Below are 13,815 nucleotides of genomic sequence, written 5' to 3'. Positions count from 1 at the left end.
CGGTTATCTGTTACAGTGCTTCCTTTTGAGATTAGCTGAAAACACAGTAACAATGATTTGTGATGAGGGAGTGTTTGTTGTTACTTGGGAGATGGGAGAAGACAGTAAGTTCAGACATCCAATTTGGCCCGAGAATGAGCTCATACAATTGGCATCTAATCGAAAGTCCTGTAGATGCCCTGGACCAAGCAGTCTTTCACCCTGAATTCTGGCTTAGAAGTGGGGGCTTTGGAGAAGAGTATTTTGCTCACTAATCACCAAACCTCTTAGATTTGAACTAGATTCCAAAATCTTTCTTTTATATTTATCTATGAAATTATCTGCATCTACTCATTTATTATCTGAGTAGAAACATCTTTTTGTATATCTAGGCCCTATGCATGAAAAATTCTTTCTCTATGTCACACTGTTATTTTTAAAGTTGTTTGAAAACAGGGTTTGAAAGTCTGGGTAGATTATTTCCATTGTTTTTTTTCCTTGTTAATGCATCTGTTTAGTCCTTTCTACAATGTCTTGGGTTAGTTGGTCTGTGTTGGCCTGAAAAGAATTTTATGTTCAGGCTCTGCTTTCAAACCCAGACCACTGTGAAATTAAAGAACTCAGCCCCTCTGAATGTTGCAGATCTAAATCAGCAGGAGTCCTGGTAAGTTTCAGAAACTAGAAACCACAACAAAGGTATGAGTCACTTGTTTAATATACAAAGTCTTTCTTTCACAGATAGTTATTTTCTTTTCCTTAATTTGTCGTACACATTATTCACAAAACAGTAAATTGTTAATGCAAGAAAAGTAGATAAAACAAAGTACAAATGTTCAGTCTCAAAAATTGCACAATTAAAATAACTTTTTCTGGTTTGTTTTAATGCAATGTCCAATTTCAAACTGGGTTTTCTTCAGATGTGGAGGAAACACTGCAGCCCAAAATAACAGGACATCCTTTCAACTACTGACATGGAAAATAGCACCTTTGGGCTGACAGAAGGAAAGAAAAAAGGTTTTCATTTTCTTAATCAAAGCGGACGTCCTACACAATTCTATAACAACTACAGTAATGATAATAATGCATTTTAAGAGCTCCATTTTGTTCCAAAATACTCATTGGCAAGGCAAGGCAAGGCAAGGTGAACTGTTAGGCTGATGAAATAAGCTTCCCCACCTCACCCCCACGACACTTATGACAATGATGTCATTGCTCTAATGAGCCTACTTTCCAACCAGAGAGCTGTTTTAGGGGTACCCTAGGCCCTTTTATTTCTCTGGGACCATAATCACATGTAGCAGCAGCTCAGAGTGAGATTTAATCCTGGGGCATTTTGAAAGACTCCTTCAGTATATACCCATTTTCTTTCAATTTCTCCATTGCTCTATCTCAAGTTGATGGGACCATTTTGGTTTTGATTTTTTTTTTTTTTTCTTTTTCATTTTGGTTTTCTTGGTGTTTGTACTTAAGCCTTGTGGCCTTTTGGGCTTCACTTAAAAAAAAGATAATTGTATTTTGATCCTTTACAATTTAATCTTTTGATCTATACAATGAAATGGACAGTTGGACAGTTCTTTTTAAAAAATAACAGCATAATATAGTATTGGTAATACCACAGAGTCATGATTATAATAAAGCTCGAGTTTTTAACAGAATAGTAAGCTCATTGTTCAGTGTCAGTCCTTTGTTTCAATTCCATTGTCTTTCTTACACGACCAGGGAAACCATCACTCTGATGAGCAGTTTTCTCTTTGAAGGGTATGTCCAGTCTACACAAGTGTAGTCACAAAGCGAAATCATTTCAATGAAAGGGCAAATGTACCATTGCCACACAGAATATAAGAAGAAAATAATCAACATTAGGTTTTAAGTGCACATAGTTATTTAGATTGAATCATAAACAGCCATTGCAGAAAGACTTTCCGGGAGTGCAGGGTCTAAAACGGTCAGAAAAATAACAGAATAAAATGTTGACTTTTAACCTGCTAGGGAGTTATTTTCTCATTTCAGAAAAAGTCAAAGCCTGTACGAGTTCATTTTGAGAATTTAGGCATGGTTTTAAAACACCCTGTCATCTTTTATCATTCTTACAGTAATGGCTTATCTTTACTTTTCCTGTTAGAAATGTTTTTTCTTAGTGTTAAGGGCAGCCCTTAAGACATGAGGCTTATTTTAATCAGTCACCTCTGGCTGTGAAATGAACTATGCACTTAGCTATGTTGCTTAGGTTTGCACAGTATTTAAACAGTATTTTTGGTGGTAATAATCCTTTTCCTTTCAAAGTAAACAAAAGAGAAATCATTTCTTTGTTTTCCCGTGACTAATTTCCAGCCCCAGGAACATTGTAAACAACATGTTGCCATTGCTAACCCACAGGAAAAACGGATCAGTAAAAAGCTTAGGAAAATGATCAGTTACATTGACTCAAGGTTAATCCCTTGAGTGAGAGGCCATGGAGTTTGTTTGGGGTTCATATTGTTATTACACCGCTTATGTCCTTATCTGTACAGTAATTCTGGTCCCGTTTAGTTAGTTAACGCAACTTTGTTTTCCCTGTGCCTTTATTCCATATCCCTACAATAAGTTTTAAGAAAGATGAGTTTTAAACCTTTTGTTTCCTGACTGACTGAAAACGTTTTTCTCTTGTATATACATGAACACACACACACATGCCGCACACACGCACACATAGAGTGGACATTGTTTTCCTTTATTTCTAGGAATCAGGACTATTTGGACTCATCGTCAGCCACTACTAATATTCTTATCTTTCTCATCATGAGGTTATTTCTTTTCCCTTTTTCCTATGATGATCTGTGAAGACAAGCACACGAATAATGACAAAGTGCATCAATGTGATACCCAGGTTTGTGCAATGCAACCCCCATGCTTTGGTTCTTATGGCTGTCATGGTTGCCTTCTCACTATAATAAATATGACAGCTAACAAAAATAAATCACCTTTTTAAATGTAAGACATCTTTCTTTGACAGGCTACTATCTCTATAATCAATCTAGCGAACTGCAATGTCATTCACGCTTCAGTCTTACATGAATATGCAAAGAACACAATAATCAACCCAACTGTCAAACCTAAACACCTCAATTTATTACTTATCACAGAACCTGTTGAATATTTTTGCTTCCCAGCTAAGCAAGGGGGATACTGTCAGCTTTTAAAACTAGAGTTTAAATGCTTAACTACTCATCTGTCAACTGGACACCTCATATGGATTTTTTTTTAAGTCTCACACATATGACTTAGTTAACAAAATATTTCCTTCTTTCCTATAATAGGTGCTTCATCGTTGCAGACAAGTTCCTTTCCGAACATGGCTGCACGCATGCAAACTGCTTTATCTTTCTATACTTTTGTTGTTTCATACTACAGTGACTTCACCTAACTCTTCAGCCAGGCTGTTTAATTTGATTAATTTAGTGCTTTGTAAAATTATCACATCTGTGAGACTTTGAGTAAAAGAATGAAGTAGTCTGCTGTTTTGACATAGTCAACTATGAATCGGAGATTCTGTCTCCAGTTTTAGGACTGTGCTTGCCAATACAGTTAATTCAAATTGAAATATGCAGCAAGAATAAAATTCTGGATTTTGACGACTTGGTTCCTAAAAAGAAGTAAACTATCAATAATTTTTAATGCTGATATGTTGAAATAATTTGACTATATAGTTTAAAATAAAATAAATTCTCAAAATTTTCTATTGAGGCTACAGGAGACTTTAAAATGTATGCATGTGACCTACATTTGTAGCGCACAGTATACTGCTGTTAGATAACACTGTTTTAGAGGTCCAGGTAAGATATGGAACCTGATGGTTGATTTCAACTTCTGTAGGTATTTAGCAGAGCCAATTAACCCCCCACCCCAAATCTCTGAAAATCTGTTGCTCATGATTTAAAGAGAACTCCAGGAATTAATATCTTGAAATAGGTACTGCATCTATTTTAAAAACATGCATCTGTCAAAACAACTGGACTGCACTATAGCCATAAAAACGTTATCTGTCAAAGTGTGCATATCAAACAATGCGTCCTCCAGGTGTGCTCCTGATGCGTCTCAGGGATGACGTGGACAATTTCTACCTTAAAACCAACTATGCTTGTGATTTCCAGGTGAGATGGTTAACCTTACAAGGCCTTAGAAGAAAAATACAGGTTGCAATTTAAGTCTGTCTTACACTTTGTCCTGCTACTGTGAAGACTCACATGTCCATTTAGTCTGACGATGAACATTGCCTAAAAGCATTCCTTGCTCCGACAGTTTTTCATTGTTTCGGAAATTACTCCTTAGCAGACTTTCACATTTTTGTGTCACACTTTAGGCTGCTTCATGGGATCCTGGTCATTTGGTGTCTTTTCCTCCTTTTCCTTTTTAAGTAAGGGACAATGAGTCAGTAGGAGAAAGGGGAGAAGAAAGAAAGTGGATGATTCAGGATCATTTCTGTCGTTTGTAGTGGCTGAGGGCTAGAAAGAAACTGTGGCGAAGAAACTCCCACCTGGCTCCATCACACTGGTAGGACTTCCGGAGGGCTGCCCTCTGCAGACGGCAGTGAACTTGTACCTGTCTGTAACACAGGCACTACAACCGCATCCTTGATGTCCGTGTTGACGTTGCACGAGCAGCTCTTCTCCTGTTTCTTGGCAGTGTCCGGGCAGTTCTGCACAAAGATCACCCGGTTGTAGGCCTTCAGCCTGCGCCACAACTGGACGTAGGCTTTGCACTGTACGTACATGAAGACGAGGCCGCCGGTGAAGCCGATGGCCACCACTACCAGTTTTGTCCAAAATGGCCATTCAAGGACACCTTTAAGATAAAAAAAGAGAGGATGTTATCACCATGTTGTTATCCATGGATATGGTGATTTTTTTTTTCTCTATGACTCCTTCAAAAGACCATGCCTGCCTGGTAAATTTTGTGGGTAAGGAATATATTGTTATGTAAATGTAAGATTTTATGAATAAGAATTCTAACCTGAATTGCCAAACTGCCTTCACATATTCTAAAGGTGTTAACATTGTATACGAAGAAATCTTCTTACCAGTATAATCTCATATTTCCCCACCTAGAATCAAGTACCTACTATGAATATCAGATACATTAGACTTTTGATACTTTGACATTTATTCCTTGTAGCTTAATCTTTAAGGAAGGATAGTGAACATATTGAGTGAAAGAATCAGAATATAAAGTCCTCTTCACTAGGTAAAGTAATAGGTAGATCTGACTTTGTGCATAGAATCTGCCTTCCCATCTTCGTTCTCTTGAAAGAGAACATGAGAAAGAAAGGAGCTGCTGCATGTCACCAGAGAGAAATCCTGAGTACGGACATACAGAAGATTCAGGATTACAGTCATTTTAGCCAAATTTTATATTTTGTTACTGAAAACCACTGCTTTCTCAAATATAGCTAAAATAGTATCTACACATGTTATCAGTGTAAAAATTATTAATATGTCTATAAAACAGCAAAAGATAATTGATACATCCCTTAAAATGGTGGTAATAGTAGTATCTACCTCCGGGTTTTTAGTGTGGATTAAATGAATAGATCTTGATACATAGAAAGTGCTATAAGAATGTAACTTATGATTTTTGCTACCTGAGTGATTTAAATGTTTAATAGGATTAAGGGCAAAGCTTTCGCGGTGCCTACACTAAGACCTTTTTAACTTCTGGCCCACCGGGATGCAAGGCAATGAGAGCCAGGAGCCCTGGCGAGGGCAAGTCCGGTTCGCTGCCAGCCAAGCCGCTAGCATCTCTTCAGCATTACACCTCCTCTCCCCGTGCCCTGGGAATCCCTTGCAATTCTAATTCCCTTCATGGGAAATGTCCAGAAATCTCAGCAAAAGTCAACTCAAAGGTCCTGAAATGCTTCAGTGGCAGCGCTGTGTATTGTGCTTGTTAGGAAACACGCCAGATTTTCAAACCACAACAATGACTTGTAAGCTGGGATGTACCCACTGGCCCCTTTCAGCCTCGTTCACTGTCCAGCAATATTGTCTCTGAGAATATCTTTTATTGGTAACAGGGCAGGGTCCCATCCCTTTCCGCTGGAGGCACACATGCTAAGTCACTTGTGACATCTTGCTTCTCTATTTTTTTAAGTCTAATTGGATAAGCCACATGCTCCCAGGTGCAGTTTATGATATACCTGCAGATTAGGCAAATTACTGATTTCCTCATCTTTAAAACAGTGATCTCTAAGGTCTCTGCCAGCTTTTAAATTCAAGTATTTTACATATCTTATGCAGCAGGTCTGTGACTGGGGGCACCTGTGTCTAAAATGCCTTTGTATATCTCCAGACAGCAGAAGAACCTCCCCCCCCCCCCCCCCGCCCCCAACTCACAGCAGCAGAACAATGGATATTTAGAAAACATATTGGTGAAGTTGGGATTGTTTTGGCTGGGTGCTTGGGTTATGCAGTTACAGAATGTGTTCATGTAATGGTGTGTATGAGTGGCCAGGTTGGATGGTGGTTTTCTTCTTTGCTTTTATCCAGGTTGAAAGAAAAGAAAAAGAAAAATTGTTGCACGTACTTATAACTTTTTCTTGTTTTAATGGTAAATATTCATTGTGAGTAAACAGATATGATGATATATGCAATATTGTATAAACAGTGTTTCAATTTATCTGGTGTCTTTGAAAAATGAATCACAAAAAGAACCTTTGGAGGGTCATGAGTCCAACTTAGTTTTACAAATGAGGACATTGAGTGTCAGAGTGATTTTTTGTTCAAGACAACTAGCCTGACCAGGCGGTGGTGCAGTGGATGGAACATTGGACTGGGATGCGGAAGGACCCAGGTTCGAGACCCGGAGGTCGCCAGCTTGAGTGTGGGCTCATCTGGTTTGAGCAAAGCTCACCAGCTTGGATCCAAGGTCACTGGCTCGAGCAAGGGTTACTCGGTCTGCTGAAGGCCCACGGTCAAGGCACATATGAGAAAGCAATCAATGAACAACTAAGGTGTCGCAACATACAACGGAAAACTGATGATTGATGCTTCTCATCTCTCTTCGTTCCTGTCCATCTGTCCCTATCTATCCCTCTCTCTCTGACTCTCTCTATCTCTGTAAAAAAAAAAAAAAGATAACTAACTAGTCAGTGACCAAGGCAGAACCAGAACCCTGACCTTGTGATAACTAGCCCAAATCAGTGTTAATTATATTTGGATTGTTAACAATAACATCACATGTAATTAATTTAAAAAGGAGTCATTTAAACAATAATGCTGAAAAGGAAAATATAGGGATTAGGGAAATGATTTTTTTGTCTTTTAAATTGAATTTATTGGGGTGATACTGGTTAACAAAATTACAGTTTACACGTGCCCAATTCTACAACACATTTCTGTATACAGTATTTGAAGTGATTTTAACACATACTCTAAACAGATGTTAAGAGCCACTGTTATCTGCTGGACTCAGCCACAGTTAGCAAAAATTTCAGTTGTTGATGCTAGTCTCTTGTGCATATATTTAAATGATTTGGGGGCAACATTAATATCTGTATCTATAGTCTTTTAATAGTATAAAACTTTTCCTCCGTCTGTGTTTTTATTTGGTTTGTTTTCCACATACAAACAGCATCCTAGTGCATTCTTCTAGAATATGTAAAGATAAGGCACAAAGAGCAATTGTTCTCTCCAATTAGAGTTGGTAGCATGGGTAATTCATGTTAAAGTTTCAAGTACCATGTATTACTTTTTCTTTTTTTTTAAGCCATCACAGATGACAGAAAGAGTGAGGTGAGAGAGTTATGTGGGGCATCATGCATATTTAATCTGAAAGAACAATCATTTAAAAACATGAAACATTTCTTTTTTCTTCGGGATTGTTATAATGGTTCAAAGATTTTGCTGTTTTATAAATCAACCTCAATTCTGGTTGACGAAGGACAATTTGTTTCTCTTCAAAATATTTTTGAAGGTTTTCAAGATGGATTGAAAATATGTTGACTTCGAAATGATGCAGGTCTTTTTGTGTTTTGTTTTGTTTTTCAAAAACTTTACAAGTAAATTCAGGGTCAGCACTCACAATTCCAAAGCCAAAGGAAGATGAAATAATAACTCATACAGATGGCCACATTACCCGTATCTTGGGAGGTCAGGTCTTAAGTACAGTTAACGTAAGTACACGATACCATTTACAAAAGTCACTATGGTTTTCATTTGCAGTTATGTGACTTAGGAGTTGTCCCATGGGCAATGGCTCTGTAGAAATAGCCGAGGGCACTGCTTCTTCAAAAATATCTTGCTTTTTAATTCAAAAGCTCTGAACATCAAAGATAAACATTATCTAATATTCACTTATTTTTAAAAAACTGAAAATAATGTTTAAAAGTGTATGGCCAAGCCTGAGCTGTGGTGGCGCAGTGGATAAAGCATCGACCTGGAACACCAAGGTCACCTGTTCAAAACCCTGGGCTTGCCTGGTCAAAACACATATGGGAGTTGATGCTTCCTGCTCCTCCCTCCTTTCTCTCTCTCTCTCTCTCTCTCTCTCTCTCTCTCTCTCTCTCTCTCACACACACACACACACACACACACACACTCTCTCTCTCTCTCTCTCCTGTTTCTCTAAAAAATGAATATTTTTTCAAAAAAAATCTAATAAAAAAGTGTATGGCCGAAAGTTGACTCTTGACTACAAGTATATTTGCAGAAGCTGACCTTTAATTGTCATTCAAGCCTTTCTACTGGGAAATCTGACCTGAGCTGACAGTCCACTAGGAGACTGTTTTCTGAAATTCTGCATCCACCCAGAACTGAGAAAGGAAAAACAAGTTGTTCAGAAGAAAATACATAAAAGCAAGATTAACAATGGAAAAATGTGGGTATGAGGTATTCACACTTCATCACTGCATCTAGGACATTAGCTGGACCACCAGGACCCACACAGCACTCAGAACCAGGGACATGCTGGTGGGTAAGATACACACGGCCTGACCTGCTCTGGGCTCAGGCTATTGGTGTGGGGAGACAGTTGAATGAGCCATTACAACCGTGTGTCCTGGTGGGGAAGAGGCTCTCAGTGTGGATGCACAACAGGATTACATACAGGATAATAAAGTCTAAATCTCTGGGGTAAGAGTCAGGCTTTGTAGTGCCATAGACACTCCCCAGGTAACTCGAGTTATGCAGTCGAGTTGGAGTAAGGGATGGGGAGGCAGGTTAAGAGCGTGACCATGGAAACCCTGCTTTCTGCAGGTGACGAGCGTCACAATCACTTGGCTTCTTAAGCAAATTGGTGGGCTTTGCCCTCAGAATTTCTGAATCATCAGTCTGGGTAGGGAGAGCCCCAAATCTGCATTTCTCTAACAAGTACCGAGGAGATGCTGATGTTCTTGGTCCTGGGGGCACTTTTTGAGAACCACTATGCTAGTATAAATGACTAGTTCAGGAAGCTGAGCTAGGTTTCCCAGCGGGAGTGAAGTTGAAAGGGAGCTGCAGAGCTGTGTGAGGTTGGAGAGTGGTGTGGAGTGGGTGGACATTTGGGGGCGTGGTGGTGGGCAAGAGAAATGGGGAGCAAAGGTTTTGTGTAGAGCAGGGGTCGGGAACCTATGGCTCGTGAGCCAGATGTGGCTCTTTTGATGGCTGCATCTGGCTCACAGACAAATCTTTAATAAAAAAAAAATAACGTTAAAAATACAAAACATTCTCATATATTACAATCCATTCATTTCCTACTGCTCATGTTCATGGTTGCAGGTGGCTGGAGCCAATCACAGCTGTCCTCCCGGACAATACCAAATTTTTATTGGATAATGTGTAACGTACACGGGTCGTTGTATGGCTCTCATGGAATTACATTTTAAAATATGTGGCGTTCATGGCTCTCTCAGCCAAAAAGGTTCCCGACCCCTGGTGTAGAGAGTAAGGCTGAGCTAGGGTCTGGAAGTAGGTTTGGGGAGCTATTCAGCGTAATTGGCTACAGCTAGGTCAATGGCTAATGAGGGATAGGATATGACCAGATTTGCATTTTGTAAATTTGCAGGGAGTACGTTATTGCAAGTAGGTTGAAAGTGGGAGAAGCTAGAGAAAGTCTAGAAGCTATGGCAGTTTTGAAGTAGAAGACATAATAGTTTGCACATGGATGGTGGCCGGGGAAGAAGGGGAGAAATGGACAAATTCCAGAGGTCTATGAGGCAGAATAGAGAGGACTTGGTGACTGTAGGGTGGTTGAGAGAGAAGGAGGAGAGGAGGAATGAGAGCCCGACTGGACTTGGTGCCTGGGTGGCAGTGATGCCTTTCCCACGGGTGTCAGTGCAGAGTGGTCGTCGTGGTCGTAGGTGAGGAGTGCGGACACACTGAGGTTAGTGCCCGGAAGGCCTATAAACGGAGGTGTTCCAGAGGTGGGGAACTGCGTGATGCGTTCAGCATGAGTTGGGGATACATTTGGAGGGTTGGTTATCGGATAGAAATGACAACTGGAGAGTAAGGATCTAGCGCCAGGGGACCAGAGATAGGGCAGGCCCAGTGAGATAACTGGAAGCACGGGGCCATAGGTGTGTTAGGTTCGGGGAGATCTCCGTGGCTGAAGGTGAGACTCGGGTTCATTGTAGGATAAATGATCACTAGCCATTCAGATGTCTCAGAAGGGGCACTGAGTAAATGAAAGTAAAAGAGGGGTTCTGACCTGGCCATTTATGAATGGCACAGGTTGCTTCTCCTTTTGTGCCCTTAATGTTCCCTCACATGTAGCTAAAGGGGGACAGAAAGAGCCCTTCAGGCCAGTGCAGCTGGACCAAGTCAGGGTGGCCGCGGGAGACGGCGAGGCTGCGCACGTTTATGATTCTCAAACACTGGACTCCGTTAAACATCCGCAAATGTTATTAAGTCTCTGGCTCTCACGCCAGCCCTTGATTGCTAGGAAAATACTCGGGTCTTGAGCTCCTACGCTGGGTATAGGGGGTTGGGGGAGGCTGGAATGCCTCTGTTTCCCCATACATGCACAAGGTGTTTCTGGCACGTTTTCTGTGACTTGGCTTGGGCCAGTACTGTAAATGTAGGGGACATGGATTTAAAAGAAAAAAAAAAAGGTCCCTACCTTGTAGGAAATTATTCAATAAGGTCTAATAGACATTTTTTAATCCAGCATTTCAGGAATAATGCATAATGTAGTTTAGGCATTGTAGTTGGGAGTTAAGATTGAGCCAAAAAATAAAAAAACCCTCCCCCTCCCCGTGTTTCCAGCCACAGTACTTTCATTCTCTTGCAGACGAGAACAGCCGGATCTGTAACTCCGTCGCCCAGGTCCCCTTCTGCTCCTAAACGCCGGGAGAGCACATGCTGGCGAGCACTGCTGCCACCGTGAGGGCAAGTGTGGAACGCCGTACCTTCCCTTCGGCTTTTATGAAACCGAAAGAAGTACAGAAGAAACAAAGCTTTCCCTTTAAAATTCTTTCCCGTTTTCCTCACTCCCTCTCATCTTTTTCTTTCTTTCCTTTTCTTCCTTTTTTTTTATTGGGGGGGGGGGTGCGTAAACATTTTTATAGCACTGCAAACAAGCTGTTAACATCTGAACAATTTCTCCTTTCAAATTCACCAGGGTTTGAATCCGGTGCCTCTCCCACCCCCGCGCGGAGGCGGATGGTTAGGCGAGTACTCCCAAGCCTTTACCAGCTGTGATTGAGGAGCCCTGCTAAAGCTGTTAGAGCCTAATGAGAAACAGCTGCGTACCTTCGGCGTCGAAGGTCATCTATCTTAAACGACCTCTCCATTTTAAATATTAGAATATACCTCAGTGATTTTTGAACATCCTTTGCAGACTTGACCATCAAACCTAGTATGTTTAAAATTTTAAAACATGGCGCTAATCCACTCTATCGCCTTATATAGTATAAGTTAACAAACTATGACATTCTCGACTAGAGTATCATCTCATTCATGTTTTAAAAGAAGCAATGAGGCCCTGGCTGGTTGGCTCTGCGGTAGCGCGTCGGCCTGGCGTGCGGGGGACCCAGGTTCGATTCCCGGCCAGGGCACATAGGAGAAGCGCCCATTTGCTTCTCCACCCCCCCCCTCCTTCCTCTCTGTCTCTCTCTTCCCCTCCCGCAGCCAAGGCTCCATCGGAGCAAAGATGGCCCGGGCGCTGGGGATGGCTCCTTGGCCTCTGCCCCAGGCGCTAGAGTGGCTCTGGTCTTGGCAGAGCGAGAGCATCGCTCCCTGGTGGGCAGAGCGTCGCCCCTGGTAGGCGTGCCAGGTGGATCCCGGTCGGGCGCATGCGGGAGTCTATGTCTCTCCCCGTTTCCAGCTTCAGAAAAATACAAAAAAAAAAAAAAAAGCAATGACTAGGGTGAATTCAATAAAAAACTTTAAAAACCTTCCATTTTTACAACCGTTTACCGTTGCACCCCTGGAAAGAACTTAATCTTCATTCTGCTCCTGCAAAGTCTTTACATAGACTTGGTCCATCTCCCATCTCAGCCTGGGGCCCCGTATCTCTAAGGCTTCACCGTCAGAGTACGCAACAGCAGCACAACGGGAGAAGGCTCAGTCCACCTCGCAGTACTGGTTTTTGCTAGTGTATCACACATGGAGATGTACCATGGGGCCATGGCTTTCCTGCCCGGCTCTGGGCGTTGTCCTAGCGTTCCAGGGAGGAGAAAAGAGACCTGCTCTCACCATTATCATTGCCTTGCTTGATCTCCTCCGCTGTCCGATCTATTAATACGTACAAAGACCAGACCACACAGGTGATGGCGATGATGTGGAACGTGACAGAGCAGAATATTTTCCTCCTTTCGCTCGTGGTCATCTGTAGTTTCTCCCACTGCAATCAAAAACAAATCAAACAGAACTGAATTTCCAGCTGGGAAATTGTGCTTCCCATTGATATCCCACACATAGGTCAGGAGTGGGGGGAAAACATGCAATATCTGTCATGCCAGAGGACCCCATAATAGTCACACTAGTCTTCCTGTTTAGGAAGATATGAAATCATAACCTATGGCCCTATAGATAACTTGGATGAATATTAAAGTGAAAACAGTATTTTTCTATTCTCCAAATGAATTAAGTCATTTCCGTTTTGCCAGCCCATCGTTTCCTTGTTGGTAACATGAACAGGACAGCTATAACATTGTCCAATGTTTAGAAAACATTTTCTTTCAGGTTTCTAATTCATTTCTTTGTGACACTAAGTTGTAAGTAGTGATAAGTAAGCTCTTCTTGGATGAGCACATAACCCACTATAATGTTGCATTTTTGAATGTATAAATCTCATAAAGCATGTGAATGGTGGGATGGTATCTGTGAGAGAAAGTCAACGTGGGTTCACAACTGTTCACCTAGGAAACGCTCATTTTAGTATCTGGACAAGGTGAGAAGACCAGCGGAGGCCCCTTTTAGAGCTGCTGCCACTACTCTTCCCCTTAGTCACCCTCTGCAGAAAGTTGAGGCTTATATAAGGGAACGTGGCCATTACAGTGTGTCCGTAAAGTCATGGTGCACTTTTGGCCGGTCACAGGAAAGCAACAAAAGACTATAGAAATGTGAAATCTGCACCAAATAAAAGGAAAACTCTCCCAGTTTCATACCTATTCAGTGCAGTTCGATGTGGGCTCACGCACAGATTTTTTAGGGCTCCTTAGGTAGCTATCCCGTATAGCCTCTACAGACTCGTCACTGACTGATGGCCTACCAGAACTGCCAGTTTCCTTCAACGGCTTATCCCACTGAGTAATGTTATTCCTATGTGGTGGCACCTCGTTATAACCACGCTGATATTCACGTTGCACTTTGGTCATGGATTCGAATTTAGCGAGCCACAGAACACACTGAACTTTCCTCTGTACTGTCCACATCTCGACTGGCATGG

At 41.5% G+C, this 13,815-nt stretch overlaps 1 protein-coding gene across 4 annotated transcripts in view; it reads right to left on the bottom strand.

Annotated features, from left to right (window-relative positions):
* Positions 1–949: 949 nt before the first annotated feature.
* MARCHF1 (membrane associated ring-CH-type finger 1) overlaps positions 950–13,815 on the bottom strand; it is an 833,928-nt gene continuing 821,062 nt past the window's right edge. For all 4 annotated transcript variants that reach the window (XM_066387072.1, XM_066387063.1, XM_066387056.1 and 1 more), the window contains 2 exons: positions 12,621–12,768; positions 950–4,800 (listed from right to left, as the gene is read on the bottom strand). In XM_066387072.1, the coding sequence (XP_066243169.1) occupies positions 4,502–4,800; positions 12,621–12,768 (447 nt within the window). In that variant the 3' untranslated portion in view covers positions 950–4,501. The remainder of the gene's footprint in view (positions 4,801–12,620; positions 12,769–13,815) is intronic.

This window comes from Saccopteryx leptura, chromosome 1, assembly GCF_036850995.1.
Source record: "Saccopteryx leptura isolate mSacLep1 chromosome 1, mSacLep1_pri_phased_curated, whole genome shotgun sequence".
Classification (NCBI taxonomy): Eukaryota; Metazoa; Chordata; class Mammalia; order Chiroptera; family Emballonuridae; genus Saccopteryx; species Saccopteryx leptura.
This window is presented reverse-complemented; position numbering and strand designations above follow the sequence as displayed.